The 17,520-nt window shown below is 26.9% G+C and overlaps 1 protein-coding gene across 1 annotated transcript; it reads right to left on the reverse strand.

The window, feature by feature from the left end:
• Positions 1–13,628: 13,628 nt before the first annotated feature.
• On the reverse strand, positions 13,629–15,623 carry LOC101246472 (protein RGF1 INDUCIBLE TRANSCRIPTION FACTOR 1). The gene is made up of 5 exons (XM_004229744.5): positions 15,097–15,623; positions 14,813–14,992; positions 14,651–14,725; positions 14,436–14,576; positions 13,629–14,322 (listed from the first exon to the last, which is right to left on the reverse strand). The coding sequence occupies exons 1-5, from the start codon at positions 15,097–15,099 to the stop codon at positions 13,969–13,971; spliced, it is 753 nt and encodes a 250-aa protein (XP_004229792.1). The 5' UTR covers positions 15,100–15,623; the 3' UTR covers positions 13,629–13,968.
• Positions 15,624–17,520: the final 1,897 nt, after the last annotated feature.

Genomic DNA, 17,520 nt, shown 5'->3' on the forward strand with positions numbered 1-17,520 from the left:
TTTTTTTAATTAATAAGATTAATTATTATTTTTCTTACCTAGAAAATAATAAATTAAAATATAACTTGGTACTTTTTTTAAAAAAACAAATATGGAAAAGGAAGAAATATTTTTTAATAGAATTGTTTCCTTTCTTTGACGTGTATCACAATGGGAAGTCGTCATTCAATATTTATATTAAATGCAATAATTTATTTTTTCATTAAATCATAATAAAGTGACAAATTTATTTTTAAATTACATTTATTTTGTACTTTCTTCATTTTAAAATTGGTGCTTTCGTATTCTCATTTCGTTTAAAAATAAATAGTATATCACAGAATCAAAAGGGGTATTTTTATTAATCTTATTCTCATTTAAATAGGCTAAGTTTTACCTAATCAAGAATTCATTGAAGAGTTATTTCTTTTTTATGGCATTTGATTATATGTAAGTAGAAACTATTTTTATTTTTTAGGGATAATTAATTTCATATATGATGTGTTCAAGCTAATAATATCACTTATTATGAAACATAAATAGAATATAATAATCTGGTGTAAACACTAAAAACTAATATATCTTGCTTCTTATGTAATTATTGATGACCATCAATTGGAAGCAGGTGAAATAGTGATGCATTATGACTAATTTAAACCCTTGATTACCATTTACCAACTTACTATAATTTGTCCAAGAAGAAAAAAACATAATAAATTAATTCAAAAGTGAAAATGTACTTGACCAAAAATAACAAGGACCAAATTTTGAAGTTATTGATATTTGAGGGGACTAAAAGTGATAATTTCCCTTTTTTCTTTTCCCATAATAATCCATTAACTATCTCTTTTCCTAAAAAGTTTTATCATCTGAAACAGGCAAGTTGATTAGATGAAACACTAAACCCAATTACCCACAGCATGTTAAAGGATAAAAGATTAACTCCTCAAGTTAGTTTATATATAGATTTTTTTTATATTTTGAGTTTAATATACAAAATAATGCATTCTTAAATTTTAATTTACAATTCATAAAATTAATTTATTTAATATAAATATATGAGTTTTTAGATGGAGCTAAAGTCCCGTATAAGCGGATATGGGATATGGGTTAACCCTCTCTCAATCAGGACTAACGTGGGCTCAATGTGTGGGCTCTTTCTGGGCATACTATGATAAACAGATCAAAACTATAAGGACTATAAGCCCATCATTGTTCTGCTATTTATTTTGGAAAAGAAATTATATATAACGACAAACTAATAAACCAAATTAATTGTTGTAACCATCCTTTGATTTGATTGTGCCCCATAGCAAACTGTTTGTCAGTCACCTCTCTCCCTCAAACTCTCGCTCGCCACTCTCTTCTCTCGCTCACTTCTCGCTCGCTTTCTCTAACTTTTATACAAACACAAGTGTATAAAATCTATTTTTATTTGTATAAAGTGAGAGAAAATTATATAATACATATATTTTTGTTCCCCTCTCTCCCCTCTCCCAGATCTCGCTCGCCACTCTCACTAATCTCACTCGCCACTCTCGCCTCTCTCACTTATACAAAAAGAAACGAAATGTATAAATTGTGTTTCTGTTTGTATAAAGCGTGAGAAAATTGTATATATACATGCAACACATATATTTTCGTCCTATACACTTATAATTATACAATAAAAATACTCTCCTGCCCAGTTTCTTTTGCCTTTCTCTTTTTCTCGTTTTATACAAATTCAAATTGTACGTAATTTCTCTCTTTCTCGTTTTAGACAATTCGATTCAATTGTATATTCCCAGCCTAAGTCTCTTTTGCCTTTCTCTCTTTCTCATTTTATACAAATTCAAATTGTATATAATCGTTCTATGCACTTATAATTATACAATTCGTTTTATACAATTCTCTGCCCAAGTCTCTTTCTCTTTCTCGTATTAATACACATCATTTTATACAATTCGCTTCAATTGTATACGTATAGCGAATTATACATATATAGGTTTGCTATGGAGTGTAATTATACAAACTTTGCTATAACATACAAATATGAATTTTATGTTTGCTATATGTGAAAGTTGCCTATTTATTTTTTATTTTCAAGAGCATCAATTATTTTAAATATAATTTACATTTCTTTTCTATTTAAGAAATTGTTAATCCACATATATTTAATCTACACATAATAAATATAGGGCAACTTTCACATATAGCAAATAAAAAAATCATATTTATATAATATAGCAAACTTTGCATAATTGCGCTCCATAGCAAACATAAAAACTGTATAATTCGCTATACATATAAAAGTGTATAATTCGCTGGCCTAAATTGTATAATTCGCTGGCCTATTTCGCTGCAATTGTATAATTAGCTTTGCATACAGTTGAATCGAATTAAAATGTATGTATATTGCATAATTATAAGTGTATAGCAAGAAGATATATGTTTTTCTCGCTTTATACAAAAACAGAAACACAATATATACACTTCTGTTGTATAAAGCTAGAAAAAATTGTATTTCACTGCAATTGTATAATTCACAATTGTATAATTCTTTGGCCTTTTTCTCTGCAATATTTGAAGTAAAATGTTTGTAAATTATATAATTAAGTGTATAACACGAAGATATACATTTTTGCATGTGTATATACAATTTTCTCTCGCTTTATACAAAACAGAAACAAAAATTATACACTTCTGTGTATAAAGCGAGAGAGGCGAGAATGGGAGAGTGGCGAGCGAGACTTCTGGGAGAGAGACGCCTGGCAAATTTTTGTCAATATTTGCTATGGAGTACAATTAAATCAAACCCTAGCTATTCAATTTAATTTAGGTTATTAGTTTGCTATTTTATATAATTTTCCCATAAATATACTCTCTCTTTCAAATTTACAAACATATCAAAAATAATTTTAATATATAAATAAAATATAAGCCAAAAAGTGGGGACAAGAAAAAATACACAATCTGTATAATTGTAAATTACAACTTCAAGTCCTCAAGAGTGGAAAAATCCAATAAGAGCTGTATCAAGAATAGTCATGCAACGTATAAATTCAATTTTCGATGGATTCCGAGGTAGATATTGGGCACATCACGAAAACTAAAAAAAAAAGCTTTTTAGTACTCATGTAATAGCATATCATGATATGATATTGTGAGATGAAATTAATGTTTGAATATGTAATTTTATGCGGATTCCATTTTATGTTATCGTATCATGTGATATAATTACATATTCTCTAAAAATCATGATATGGAATTATATGAAATTATATGGAAATACCATATCATGATTTGAGATATTTTAATACAAAAATTGATCCATGAATTTATACTTTGTTAAACTAACCGCATATTTATATTTACTAAACATTTATTTCACATATAAATAAAATTTATAATTATATTACTTTTTAAAATATATCATTCTCACCGACATAAAATTTATTATTCCCATCAAAATATAGTCACTTTAACTCACACTTCACAATTGTTGAGTACTAAAATCTTGAAAAGCCCGTGAAAGGTGTTTCATTTCTACTCAAATATATTAACGAAATTACTTAAACGGAGAACAAATAATTTTGTAATAAATTATCATAGATTTTATAATTTTTTATTTATTGATAAGATTGAATAAATAATTTGGACTATTTTAATAGTTTTAAACCTTATGTAATTTTTATATTTATAAAAATATATACCACATTAAAATTTTATATTGTATATTTAAAGAGAACTTTTATTTTAGCTCATGATATCATATTACACCGTGAAACGGCTCTTCGTCTAACAAAAGCTTAGGCTTATGAATTTGGTATATTAATGAGAAGGAACGACCAATAAGTTTTTTTAATTATTATTATCGATACTTAGATTTGTCGTTTTCTATTTTGATTTATCTAAAATTGGGGAGGTTCATCAATTAAAAATAAAAGGCTTAAATCCAATTTTCTTAGTCATTAAACGTATTTGGTGGTAATTAAATAATTTTTTAACGATATATTCTTGAAAAGTTGAACAAAATTTACTTGAGTTGTGATAATTCTCCCGAAGTTTTTAGATTATCTTTTAATAATTAAATTTATCATAATAGTTTAATGAAAATAGAATATGGACCTAACTCAACATCATAAGCTTACTCAATAGAATAACGATTATTCAAATTTTATAAAAAAATCCACTCATCTCAAAACTTTTGTAGTTCTTTTACACTTTTCTAACTTATCTTCAAATTTTTTAAAAAATAGTGATACAATTATTGTGGCAAATTAAAGACATAACTTTTTTCAACTTATTCTGTCATCATGCACCAAGTGAGCCAAAACTCAAAAGCACTCAGCCTGTAGAAGATCTCAGTAGCAGGCTACCAGCAAATGACTGTATACTACATTCCAAACTTATTTAAAACTAGAATAGTATATTTAATAAAACAAATAAAATTAAAATAAAAAATTTAATTGTTTTTAACTTTTAAGATGGTTCAGAAATTGATATGCATGAAATACTGACAGTATACACAGAACATAGTGGAGTGTGTGTGTGTCTGGTTATGCAGATCAGAGCAGTATTAATATGTGCATATTACTAAACTAGTTAGTTTGCAAACGTTACAATGAGTCTATTTTTCGTTATTATTCCTCTACCCATCTCAATGTATTTGTCTAATATATCTTCACATACAATTTTAAAAAATATTAAATTTAAACTAATAATATGAGGACGTTACTAGGTACTTTTTAATCTTATCTTCCTAAACATGTCAGAAAAGAGTTTTAAAAAAAACAAAGATATTCTTTGTAAATGGAGTAGAAAAAATAAAACAACAAATTGAAATTGAGAGATTATTAGTTATCTTGACACTGTAGGTAATAATTTTTATACACTACTAAAAATCTAAAATTTTTGCCGGCATTAGTTAAATGTCATTAGAACCAATGTCGTTAAAGGCTTAGGATACATACAAAGAGTGTTAATTATCGTTAATTAATTGTCAATAATAATCATATTTGATATAGTATGAGATCAAATCTCATAAACACTCCCATCAAAAATATATTTTTACAAAAATGTTCACACAATTCAACTTCTCACTTTTTTTTTTTAATTCTAAAAAAAATGATACATTTTTATATTTAGTAATTCCTTTGCACTATATTAATTGAATTTCTTGTTTTTGTTTTATTGTTCAATATAATTGAAGTTGTTCAAAATCAAAATAAGTGTTTTGAAATCTTTTTCATATCTGGCCTTTTCTTCAATGAAATTTGCATTTTCTCGAAACCTAATTTGATTAGGGTTCATTCAATCTTCACAGCTCTTATTTGACCTCGATTCAATTGATCTAGTTAATAAGAAATAGAGGGAGTAACAAGTTAATTTTAATGATCTCATTTTTTACATTTAATGAAACCATTTAATAGCCAAAGAAATATCTATTATGTATTTTAGACAGTAAATTTTGAAACTTTTATATTTTTTATAAATCCGCTAAATGAAACCAACAGTTATTAGATTAGTATTATATTTGAAAATTTAGCTGCAGAATGATTTGTGGTTTTGTTTGGAAACTGTCCTTTGAGAAAACAACTTGACAATTTGCGAGCCACTAAAAGACATTCTAAAAAGTGACAACACGGTACCTGACACGTGGCAGATGCCCAGCTAATGCATACAAATTTTCCGTACCTCAGGTGATCCAAATTACATATCTGAAATTCAATTTTCATCCACATGGTTTCTTCTGTTAGGCCATATAAGCCCTTAAAATTTTAAATAAATTGATGTATAACCCCTAAACTTTTCTTAATCACCTAGAAAAATAAATAAATCATGAACATAATACAAATTATACTGGTGGAATTAATTTTATTCATCGAGACATTTGAAACTATTTGTGTGATTTTTTCTGTCAAGAGTAACAACAAACAAATGGTAAAAGAGGTAATATATTCTCTACAAATATAAATAAGTTAAAATTAAACACATATTACTCCTCCTAGTACACTGTTTCTTCTTCTTCTTCTTCTTTTAAAAAAAAAGAAATAAAAAAAGTCCTAAATGCAAATTTTATTTTACCATAATTTCTATAATTTCCAACCATTTTTAAAAAATAAATAAAAAATCTCTTCTCGAATAGATCACACTCATCTCGCTGATATCCTCTCAGATACATCTCTCCCATCTCTGATACATCTCACACCTATTTATCCGGATGTCTGTTGATGTTTCTGGAAATCTATTGAGTATCCAGATGTCCTACCACTCTATAATACATTCATCCCTTTTCGAATACATTTCTAAACTTTGCATCTAAATGTATTCTAATGTATTGGAAGACCAATAATATATTTGAATTCCATAAATTTTAAACATTTTTTATAATTTAGAAAAGATAAGAGAAAAAACGTAATTAACTATTATCATTATGAAATTTAGGTAAACTATCATCACATTTAGAAAAAAAATGTCTCAATTGAATTGCAATCCATTCATCTCAAATAATCCTCATGTTTCACTACTCAAAAACAAATATAATTATTGCATTAATTTAATTTTCTAAAATTGAATATTTTAAAACAATTAAAAAAATTGTAGTTCTTCTAATAACGATAATTCAACTAAAAATTTTCACAACATAAATTTTATTTTACTCTTACAAAATGAATAATGAAAAGTATTATGAGACAAGAGGAGTATCATACATATATTGTCGTTTGGTAGAGTGTATAAGAATAATATCTAGTAGAATGTATTAGTAATGCAAATATTAGCAATGCATACATTAGTTATGCGTAAATTATTTCTTATGCATTGTTTGATTTGGTATATTAAAAATACTATGTGTAGTATAAAAACATTTATTTACAAAAGAAACTTTCAAAATTATGATGGAAAAGATGTAAAAGTACTTTTTGAAGGGTAAGTGATTTTTTAACCATATTAATGCATGCATTAAATCCTTTGCATTACTAGTACTATGAATTTCTAGGTATTAGAAATACACTCCCCAATACACAATAGAATGCTAATTAACCTCGTTAATTGCAAAGTTTATACTCAAGTATCTGTTCTAATTTAGTTGTCGCTATTTTAGGTTTTACGCTCTTAACTTTATTTAGTATTCTCTTGAAGTCAAGTTTTTGATAATTATAAATGAATTAATTTATTTTGATTAACTAATTTGACCAATGAACGTAAATTGTTTTCTTAGTTATTCTATGTTGATCACTTGTAACATACAAATGGTAAAATAAAAAGAATTAATGCATGAATTTCGTAAAATAACAAATAAACAACATCTATTTTCAATAAAAACTATAAGTAAATAGCAACTGAGGGAGTGATAGCTTAACAAGAATGGTTGGTAACATCTCCACCTAATTAATCTTACTCTCCCTACTTCAATATAATTGAATTGTTGTTAGTACTTACGATTCAAAATAAATAAATTTTTCAAAGTTTAAGAAAGTATTAACTATTTTTTTTAAAGAAAAGTTATCCTACTGCTAAATCCAAAATAATGAATATTTCTACTTCATAAGAAGAATTTGAAAAGAATAATATTCACGCAGTACTCATTGATAATTATCTTTAATTATGTGGAAACTTAATGTATTTGGAACAGGCCATTTGACTTGAAAAAGATCCTACTGATTCAACGATTTGGTTATATTTTTAAGAATTTCATCATTTTAGTCATCTTAGGTATTGAAGGTCACAGACTTTGTATATGTTCCATCTGCATTTAGCACCAAAACAACCATATATTATAAATCATTTTAGCAAAGATGGCAGCTGACTTTATACTGTACATCTGCATTAACAAAAAATAAAAAAAGGCAAATCACAGAACACTTTACCAAGATGTTGTAAATTCGGAGATTAATTATATATACATTGTAATTTTACGACGATATAATTTTGAATGGGGGGAGGAGAAGAGACAAAATTGTGTAATGGTGTATTCGAAGGAGTCAATGGATATGTAATTAACCAAAAGAGGGAACAAGTCGTACACTTTTCTGATATATCAGAATGTATATCATGCTTTCAATGATATTCGCATCCAACCAAATCCACATCTATTTATTACCCTCTCTCAACCACTCCTTTTATTTTCTATACATTTTTCAAATAATAATTATTAGGACGTATTTACCCTTAACAAATATACCACCTAATAATCACCACAACTATATGCATGCATCTTTCAAATCATTAATCAACCTAAGAATTACTCTCACCATTCAATTTAAATAAAATTATTTATTTCGTTTTTAAATTATTAACGATCTTGAAAATTTAATAAAATACATTTTTAACAAAAAAAAAAGGATAGAAGTCAAAGTCAATCGAGGACTAGTAAAAGGAGTATAGAAAAAGTATTGCTTTATTGATTGAGTAGCTCAAAAGTTTGTAAGATGAAAACGAAAATACAAAAAGGCGTGATTTTCCTTTTCTTTAGGTATTAAATGATTTGAGTAACTTAAAAAGTTGTAACATGAGAATGAAAATACAAAAAAATTGACCAAACACAATCGACAAAAATATCTAGGATAAATTATATTACTTCTAATAGAAAATTCAAGAACTCCCATTTTCTTTTTTCCTAAATTCGTTTTCTACTCTTTTTAGTCCATATTAAGTAGTAAATTATTAGAATATGTGTTGAGATATAATTAATAACTAATAAAAATATGATATTTGTAATGCTTATGTTAAGTGTTTAGATGAAATGGTCATATATTTCAACATGATATTAGAACCTATAAAAATTCTGAAATTAAATCTCAATATTGTCGATTTTATCATTATCTGGTGAGAGTATTATTTTTGTCCTTTTGATATGGATTATTAATGTGAAGTTTCATGAACCCAATAAGTGAAAAATAAACCAAATTATTGGACGACAAAAGAAAGAACAGATAACGACTTCAATAATTCTAATAATGGAACCTCATACTAATAACTAGGGACAGCTTCATAAACAAGTGACTTAGTGAGAGTTCAATCAGTGTAAAATGATGCAACTTTTTCGTTAAAAAAGTGTAGCAGTCACCAAAATAAACTAATGATACAGTTCTTAGCCAACTAGCCGGAGAAATACTAGCTTCGTTCACTTTTATTTGTTTAATATAACGTAATTTTTTTATGTTTTACTTGTGATATTGCTTATTCTTCAAAGGTATAATACAAAAATATATATTTTTATTTGACTTCACTTCACGTTTATGCGCTCCAACTTTGAATATGTATAAGTTTGAACAAGGAGATACACGAGTCTTAAATGATATGATACACGTTAGGCACCATGTAGGATACAAATTGTCATGTAAGATGTAATGTAGGATGCTTGTGTATATCTATTCCATATTATATAAATGTAAGTGTCCACTTATGTACACAAAGTAAAAAAAATATAAATATTAGTTAAAAGCTAAGTTAAGAGGCGTATTTACTCTCTCCATTTCAAAAATGATGATCTAGTTTGACTTGAAACGAAATTTAAGAAAAGAAAGAAAACTTTTTAATTTTGTGATTCTAAATTAAAGTAATGTCAAATGTTATAAAATGTTCATTAATTTTGTGGTCTTAAACACGATACATGAAAAGTTAAAATTAAAGTGTTGTTAAAAAGAAAAAAGGGACATTCATTTTGAAATAGATTAAAAAAAATAGACAGAGGAAATATGTATTATTCTTCTTCAAATCATTATTCAAAATAGAAAATTATTCTATCGGTGTGCAAAACTAAAAATGGAGAGAAATAATAAAAACATGTAGAGAAGATCAAATGAAAAGACCACAAAGATCCTTTGCATTTATTTCCATCAATATCTAAACCACCCACCATTGCTTTTGAATTTATCACGTCGTTGTGGTTAGTTGCAATTGAATTTTTTTCGACTAAACAAACTAAATATTGCATATCATCACACTCAAATTTTGATTAATAAACATAAGAGTATATATTACTCTCATTTATTTATAGATTTATATGCAAATAATCTATTTCGATGTTTCAATTTTCATTTTGATACCATTTAAATAAAAATTACAAAATTAGTTTTACGTTTTAAAATTGAAATTCAATTCAAGATAGATCACCATAAAAACTTGTCTTGTCATAATAATTGATAGTTACTAGAGTCTTGTACAAAATGTCTTTGGCAAACCTATTGGAATTTTTGATGATAAGAATTTATCAAGATTTAGTACAAATTCATATGTTGTAACACATTTTTTCACAAATTCGAGTGCGGCCCTAATTTAGGATAAGTGTTTTATATCAATTAAAATATATAGAGTATGTGAATAAGTAAATTTAACATTTTGGTAACACATTTTAATATGTGTGGATTTAGATTCAAAATAGACAATATTACCATGGGGTTGTATAGTTATAGATGGTATCAAAGATACTCTTTTGTCATTCTTGTAGATGGATTTGTGATCATAATTCAACTGAATTTAAGCAAATTTTGAAAAAATGGGAACAAACCTCAATACTAGATTTAAGCAAATTTTATTTAACTAGGCAAATTTTATTCAATTAGGCAAATATTAACGAGGACGCTCAACTATGAACAATTTTATACATCAAATACTCCCTATGTTCCAAACTACTTGTTACCTCTTTCTTCTTGAGCGTCAAATTACTTGAACATTGATTGATATTGTAAAATATAGGAGAGGAATTGTAGTTTATCCTCATTTCTTTGTTCACTTATAATTGTCATGTTACGTTTTTCAAATGTCAATTGACTAATTTTCAAAATTAAATTTGATTATATTAATTCAACTTTTTTTTAAAAAAAAAGAAATTTTACATATTCAAAAATTATACGAAAAGTATTAAAAATTGTAATTTTTTACATATCAATATAATGAAAAAATATGTCGTAAAATATTAATCAAAATTCTTATACTTTTAACTCTAAAAAAGAAACTATAACAATTATAAATGGACTAGGGATATACTTCCCTTGTCCACTTTTACTTTTACTTGTATAATTTTGAAAACAAAAGATAATTTCATTTTATATTTATTTTCCCTTGCTATTAAGTATTGGTAGTATTTATTTCTCAATGATTGATATCACTGATTATAAATATTTATTTCTTATATTCATATTGCGTAGGACCTACTCAAAAAAAAAAATTACCCAATCGAAGGAGAAATTTATACAAAACTCGAAACTAAAATCTCTACTTAAAAAAACTTCATCCAAACATCATATTTTTTTATAAAAATAAAATAATAATTGAGTAAACAAGTTTTGAGGACAGCCCATATATAGGAAATATTGTGACTAATGGTCACAGTTCAGTGTGAAAAATGCAGCAAGAGATTGACCTGTAAACTAATGATCCGTTTATTTTTATTTATTCACTTTAATATATCAAGAGAAATATAACTTTTTTCCTATTATTATTATAAAATTTATTATTTTTAAAATTGCTCTAAAATTATATACCAGTTAATATATGTTAAACTAATTATAAACAAGTAAAAATATTTCCGGAAGAGAGTTTGGCTTCTCAAAAACGATTAAGACATTTAGGGAAGAGAAAAAAAGATTTTGTGGTTGAAAATCCATTTACATAAATATTTATAGCTAAGTTTTGTCATTATTGTGTTTGTAGATTTACATGAAAATGTCCCTACTCACTACAACCATTTTAGTACAAAAATTTAAACATAGTTCAAGTGGTAACAAGTGTGAATTGACCATATACTATAATACTCTATTTTCATCAACTTTTTAATAATTGTATTCAATTTTTTATCCTTACATATTTTAAAATAATATCACTCTTTCTATAATTAGGAAAAAAATTAAAAAATTAATTTCAAAATTATCTTATTATGATAATAAAAAATATATATAGAGTTACGAATGTCTTAAATTATTTTAAGATCATAAATTCCAATAGTCTTTCTTTCATAAATTTTGTATTAACGCAGACGAGATAACTTTGCATTATTTTTTTTTTACCAGTTATTAGCATATGAGGAAATTTTGATTTTCTGTCCGTATTTATCAGGGATAGTTTAGTTGTTGATTAGAGTTGAATTATTTATATTTTAAAATCAGCACTGTTAATATTGAATATGATATTATTTTAGGTTCTTACTTCTATGTATAAAAATGAATACATAATATAACACTCTTTCTTTTTATATAAAGTGAATTTATAGATTTTTCTTTTGCATTATTCAAAATAGTTGAATTGTTTAAAGTCTAAGATAGATGTTTGAATTTTTTTCACATCTTTTATTTCCTTCAATGAAGTTTGTTATTTTTGTAAGAAATAAATTACATATATTATGTTTTTCACAAAAGACAATAGTAGAAAATGTATTTTAAAATATGGTCTTAAATATTTTTTTAATAGTTTACATTACCTCTTAAATTCAGATAATGTGGAGTCGGAGATATTTTTTGGTTATTAGATTTCAATTTGGTATTAACTGAAATATGTACTATCACCGGGCTACTACTTTATCATAATTTTTTAATTACACGTTCTTTTAAAAAAAATATTTACTCACTAATCATTTAATAAAAACCAATAAATAATGTGTAGTTTACAAACTACTTTCTCTCATTTATGTCACGATCCAATTTCTCGAGCCATGAAGGCACCTATTATAACCCATCAGTAGGTAAGCTAAACCACAACACGTAATGAGTTGTGGTTTGGCTTACCTACTGATGGGTTATAGTAGGTGCCTTCATGGCTCGAGAAATTAGATCGTGACAATTTATGTCTATTTAATAATTGTTTTTAAATATTAAACATTAGTAAGAAAATCAAAATAGGAGGATAGTTAACATACTCCCTCCATTCCATATTAATTTAACCTTCTAGTCATTTTATATTTTTCAAATTAATTTAAGATTTCACTATTTAAAAATACTTTCAATTTTATCCTTTAACTTAGTATTGGAATTAGTTATTATAATTAAATTATTTTTAATAATAATTAATAAGGAGTAAAAATAAAAAATTATATTCAATTTATGTCTTAACTTACTTTTCTTAAAGGGTGTTAAACAACTCTACACTTAAGTTATTGTTTATATTACTAGAATTCTAAGATAATGATTTTGAAATAATTTTTTAGCTAAGGTTAGTAAAGACTTATATTTTAGATCAAAGGGAGTAATACTATCAATTCTCTTCAATAAATAAAAATTAAATTAACCTAAACAATCAAAATATTAAAATATTGGTATTAGCTCCATTTAATTTTGTATGCTAAACTACTCAATCTATGTTACTTAAAAACTACAAGAATGTAGACCAATATGTCTTGATATTTTCTAAAATGACAATTGATTTGAATCATAGTGTTATAACTTAGGATGACACGCAAAGTTATTTGTAAAAAGCATAATTATGAATGATCTATTTATTATTACGATGTAACTAATCATACATAATTCAAACATTTGAGTAGGGTAAAACAAGTAGTACAAATCGTGCACATGCAAAACCTATAAACTCACCTAATAAACAAGTTAATCAAACATTACAATGACAAAATTTACTAATTCAACAAATATGATTACAACTATAATCATATTTGCAAGCTGTAAATAAACTATAAATTTGGAAGGATTAACAAATTAGGAGGAACAAAGCAGTACTAAGAAAGACTAATCATTGAATTAAATCGACAAAATAAGCATTCAATAGAAGCAAAAGCAAGTACATGTCCCCAAAAATTAGGTATATAACTATTACAGTAATTAATCTCATTCATACTAATTCCTTCCTATTCACTTGATTTCTCTATTGTCAGATAGAAATTTAGCTTCCAATATGTCAGATAACAATAATAAATAAAGAGAAAGAAAGCCATTTCTACAAAAATTGGGAGGTTAAACTTTTTTTTTCTTCCTAATTTGCCCTTGAATTATACTTATCCAAATTCCAATTATATCCCTCCCGACTTCCATTTTACTCTTCCAAGAAAACATAAAATTAGTAAAGTGGAGACCGCTGAGGCGTACCCTTCCTCCGGTTCAGCATAGAAACTGATATTCCAGAACCCGGTCCACAACCCGGTTGAAACACAGACCGGAACGCCGAAAGGGTACTGCGTTTCTTCCTTACCACCTCTGTTGTCGCCGTGCATCCAACCGTCCGGCAACCCACCTCTTCGGCGGCTCCGCCGCTACCACTTGAACCAGACTCGGTTCTGACAGAACCAATCGGTTCAAGAATTGTATCAGGAGTCATTTGACCATCGTCTAAACCCGGTTCAGGCAGTGTCATGTACTCACACCTATAGATATACTTCGTAAGTTTGCCCTCTGTTTTCAGTATGTGTTGAACCTGCAACAAAACCAAGACAAACCCAGATGAACAAACTTGTATATGAAAAATGGGTCGGTGACGAAATTCAATTACTCTCATAATTGGTAATTTAAAAAGAATGATGAATTTACCTTGCAGGAAACGGAGCAAAAGAGAAATGGATCTTGAAGTCCCCTGTCACAGATGATGCAACAATTACCAGAACCTCTACTAGCCCTTGTTTGTGGCCTTTGGTTTAAAAATACCACTTTTGCACTATTTGTAGTGTAAGACTGCAAGAAAACAAAACTTTTATACTACTCATATCAGATAATTAACAACAGAATTTGACAAAAAAAATCCTCACTTGAACAAAAGCACAGTCTAGCAATTTATTAGCATCACCAAGCCTTATGACATCATGATACACATACCTCCTAATCTGCAAGTCAAGAAATTAAACATCATAATTCAATGAAATACCACTGAATATATCATCGTTGTAATAATTCAATGAAAATGAATTGACCTGCAAAAGGCGGTGAGAACGGTGAGGTGACAGGCAATGAGGGCAGATACCCTCACAGCAGTCCAAACAGAAAACATTCTTTTCATTTTTCTTAGCATCTTCATGAATTATACAGGCATTGAAGAATTTCTCTGTCAAAAGTGTAATAAGCCACTGAGGAAGATTTTGTGCGTAGTCCAACTACAAAACAAAAAAAAACCCATCAGCCTATATATATACATATATAAAATCACTTTGTTGAATAGAACTAGAGAGAATAAAATCAAAGAATTAATAGACCCCACCATGTTGTTATATGAATAATAATATTCCTCTTCTCTTCTCTTCTGTTTTGCTTTGAGTATATATGGAGAATGGATTTTGAAATTGTGTTAAAGAAAGAAAATACTGTTTTGGTAGAAAGAGAAGAAAAAGGGTATGGGGTTTGAGGGGATAGAGGAAAAAAAGGGAGGACGGCGCCTGCAAAAAACTAAGACTGGGGCATTACTGTTACCAATGAAAGATGAAGAATAGTAGTAGTGCTGCTATATATCCCAATTTACTAATGGTGTATAGTGTGATATATAGCTACAATTCTTTCAAAAAATAAAAAATAAAATAAAATCGTACTAGTACTAATACTTATCTTGTATATTTTGAAAGATAATAGTAATTTTGTGTAAAATATTGAACTGATAAAACTGAGGTAGTAGTATGAAAAATTTGTCTCTTGTTAGAGAAGAACACAGCTTGAAATCTTCTGGTTTTTATTTATGATTAATAATAGTAAGTAATAATTAGCACTATTTACAAGTTTTATAGCTCGTATCCCAAAGAGCCTATTAAAAATGAGCATTTGGTGGTTTTTGTATGGCAGGTTTCTTGGCTAAGCACTAATAAGCAGAATCAGTCCCTTCATCTGCTCTTTTATTTCTCTCTCTGCCTTCTCAGCTAAATGACAAGACTAAAGATGGTGACTTTTTTTCTTTTTTTTTTCACCCACCAGTAAAAAAACTATAAAAATAAATTGACAGAGTGAGGTTAATTTGAAAAAACACATTAATAATTAAAAAGTGAACATTTTAGCTTTGGTGACTAACCATGATCTTTTTTTGGGATATGGTCAATTTTGAGCTATGTTTTATTAGATAGACAGACTATTACATAGCTTATTATAATCCTATAAAAAAATCTACGTTACTGTTTTTAATCCCTTGAAGAAACTATGCGGGTGAAATAATTCTAACTGCCATTTAGGTGGGCCTCGTTGCTTAATGAAATAATTGAAAATCATGAGGTATTATGTTAAAGTTTTTCAATCAAGAAAAAAAGATTAAGCGATTTTTTTATCTGTTCTAGTATAAATATAAAAAGTAACTTTACAGTTATTGGTGATCGAAGATGATAAATATCTCATATGCTGAAAAACACTTAAAACGTATTAGATGAACGAAAATTTCAAAGAAAGTTAAAAACAGAATACTGGGAAGTCATATACTAGACTTGCACTGTTTATCAAGATTTAGTAGTAGAAATTTCAAGATTTTGTGTATCGCTAATAGATATTGTAATGTATAATTTTAAATTATTTTTTTTCGTTTTACTATTTGTGTTGTGTTGTTATAAAAAAAAAATTGAAAGGATAATAATTGATGATAAAGAAGTCAAAGTAGGTTTCACATTGGAAGAGAAAAAAAGAGCCAAATTTAGCTTACTGTAATGGTCGCATGAACTCGGAAGGCAGCGTTGGAACCATGCCCTATTAACTATAACTAGTCATTTTAACACACAGCTCACACACCTGTGTTATAATTATATCTTACACAAATACTGACCAATTTCATTAATATGTTGATTGTATTTTTTGACTCAATTGTCAATACTTGTCTTTAAACTTTGAACACACGTATATTTATAGTATTTTTCGTAAAAAGAAATGAAAATAATATATAATTATTTGTTATAATTATATTGTCGAGGCAAATTTATATACGATTAGTATAACTTTATAGAGTACTTATTACGTTTCTATATAAACCAAATGCATATCTATAGTGTTTATTGAAATTTATTTAAAATATGTGATCTTATAAATTTTGATCTACTTTTGACCACTAGGTTGCACCAGTTTTCTCAGGTGAAGGACTAGCCTTCCTACTCTCTGATGTTTGATGATTCATTTATTAATTTTCTTGGAGCTATTTGGTAGAGAGGTAATGTTAAAAGAGTAATATAAGTACTAATTGTATTAACAATATATGTATTTATATTAATTATACATAAATTATTATTTTACTTTGTTTGACTTAATGCATTAGAAATAACATGCATAAAGAAATTAATTAAAAATGTCCTTCACTATTACGATTGAAAATAAGTAAAAAAGAATTTTGAGGGGCAAATATATGCATTAAGAGCATTGTATTGCTAATATTAGAAATTCATGAAATTAATAATGCACATCTTATTGTTGTCATTTTCGCACAATTGTATTACTTCATCTATTCCATATTAGTAAATGAATTTATGATGCAATACACTATTAAAAAAAGAATTAGGACATAAATTGAACATCACTTTTCATTTTTTGCCTTTTAGTTATTGTCAAACAATTCTTGAAAATAAAAATAAATCAAAGTAAAATTATAAATACTTGTTCTATCCAACATAGTTGTCCATTATTAACTTGACACACCTTAAATAATGCTTCCTTCGTTCCTTTTTACTTG

The sequence above is a fragment of the Solanum lycopersicum genome, chromosome 1 (assembly GCF_036512215.1).
Source record: "Solanum lycopersicum chromosome 1, SLM_r2.1".
NCBI lineage: Eukaryota > Viridiplantae > Streptophyta > Magnoliopsida > Solanales > Solanaceae > Solanum > Solanum lycopersicum.

Excerpts from the sequence above, each read along its gene's own strand:
- LOC101246472 (XM_004229744.5), bottom strand. Across the intron at positions 14,726-14,812 it reads GTTCTCACCGCCTTTTGCAG|ATTAGGAGGTATGTGTATCA; the intron begins GTCAATTCATTT and ends CTTGACTTGCAG. Across the intron at positions 14,323-14,435 it reads TTTGCTCCGTTTCCTGCAAG|GTTCAACACATACTGAAAAC; the intron begins GTAAATTCATCA and ends GTTTTGTTGCAG.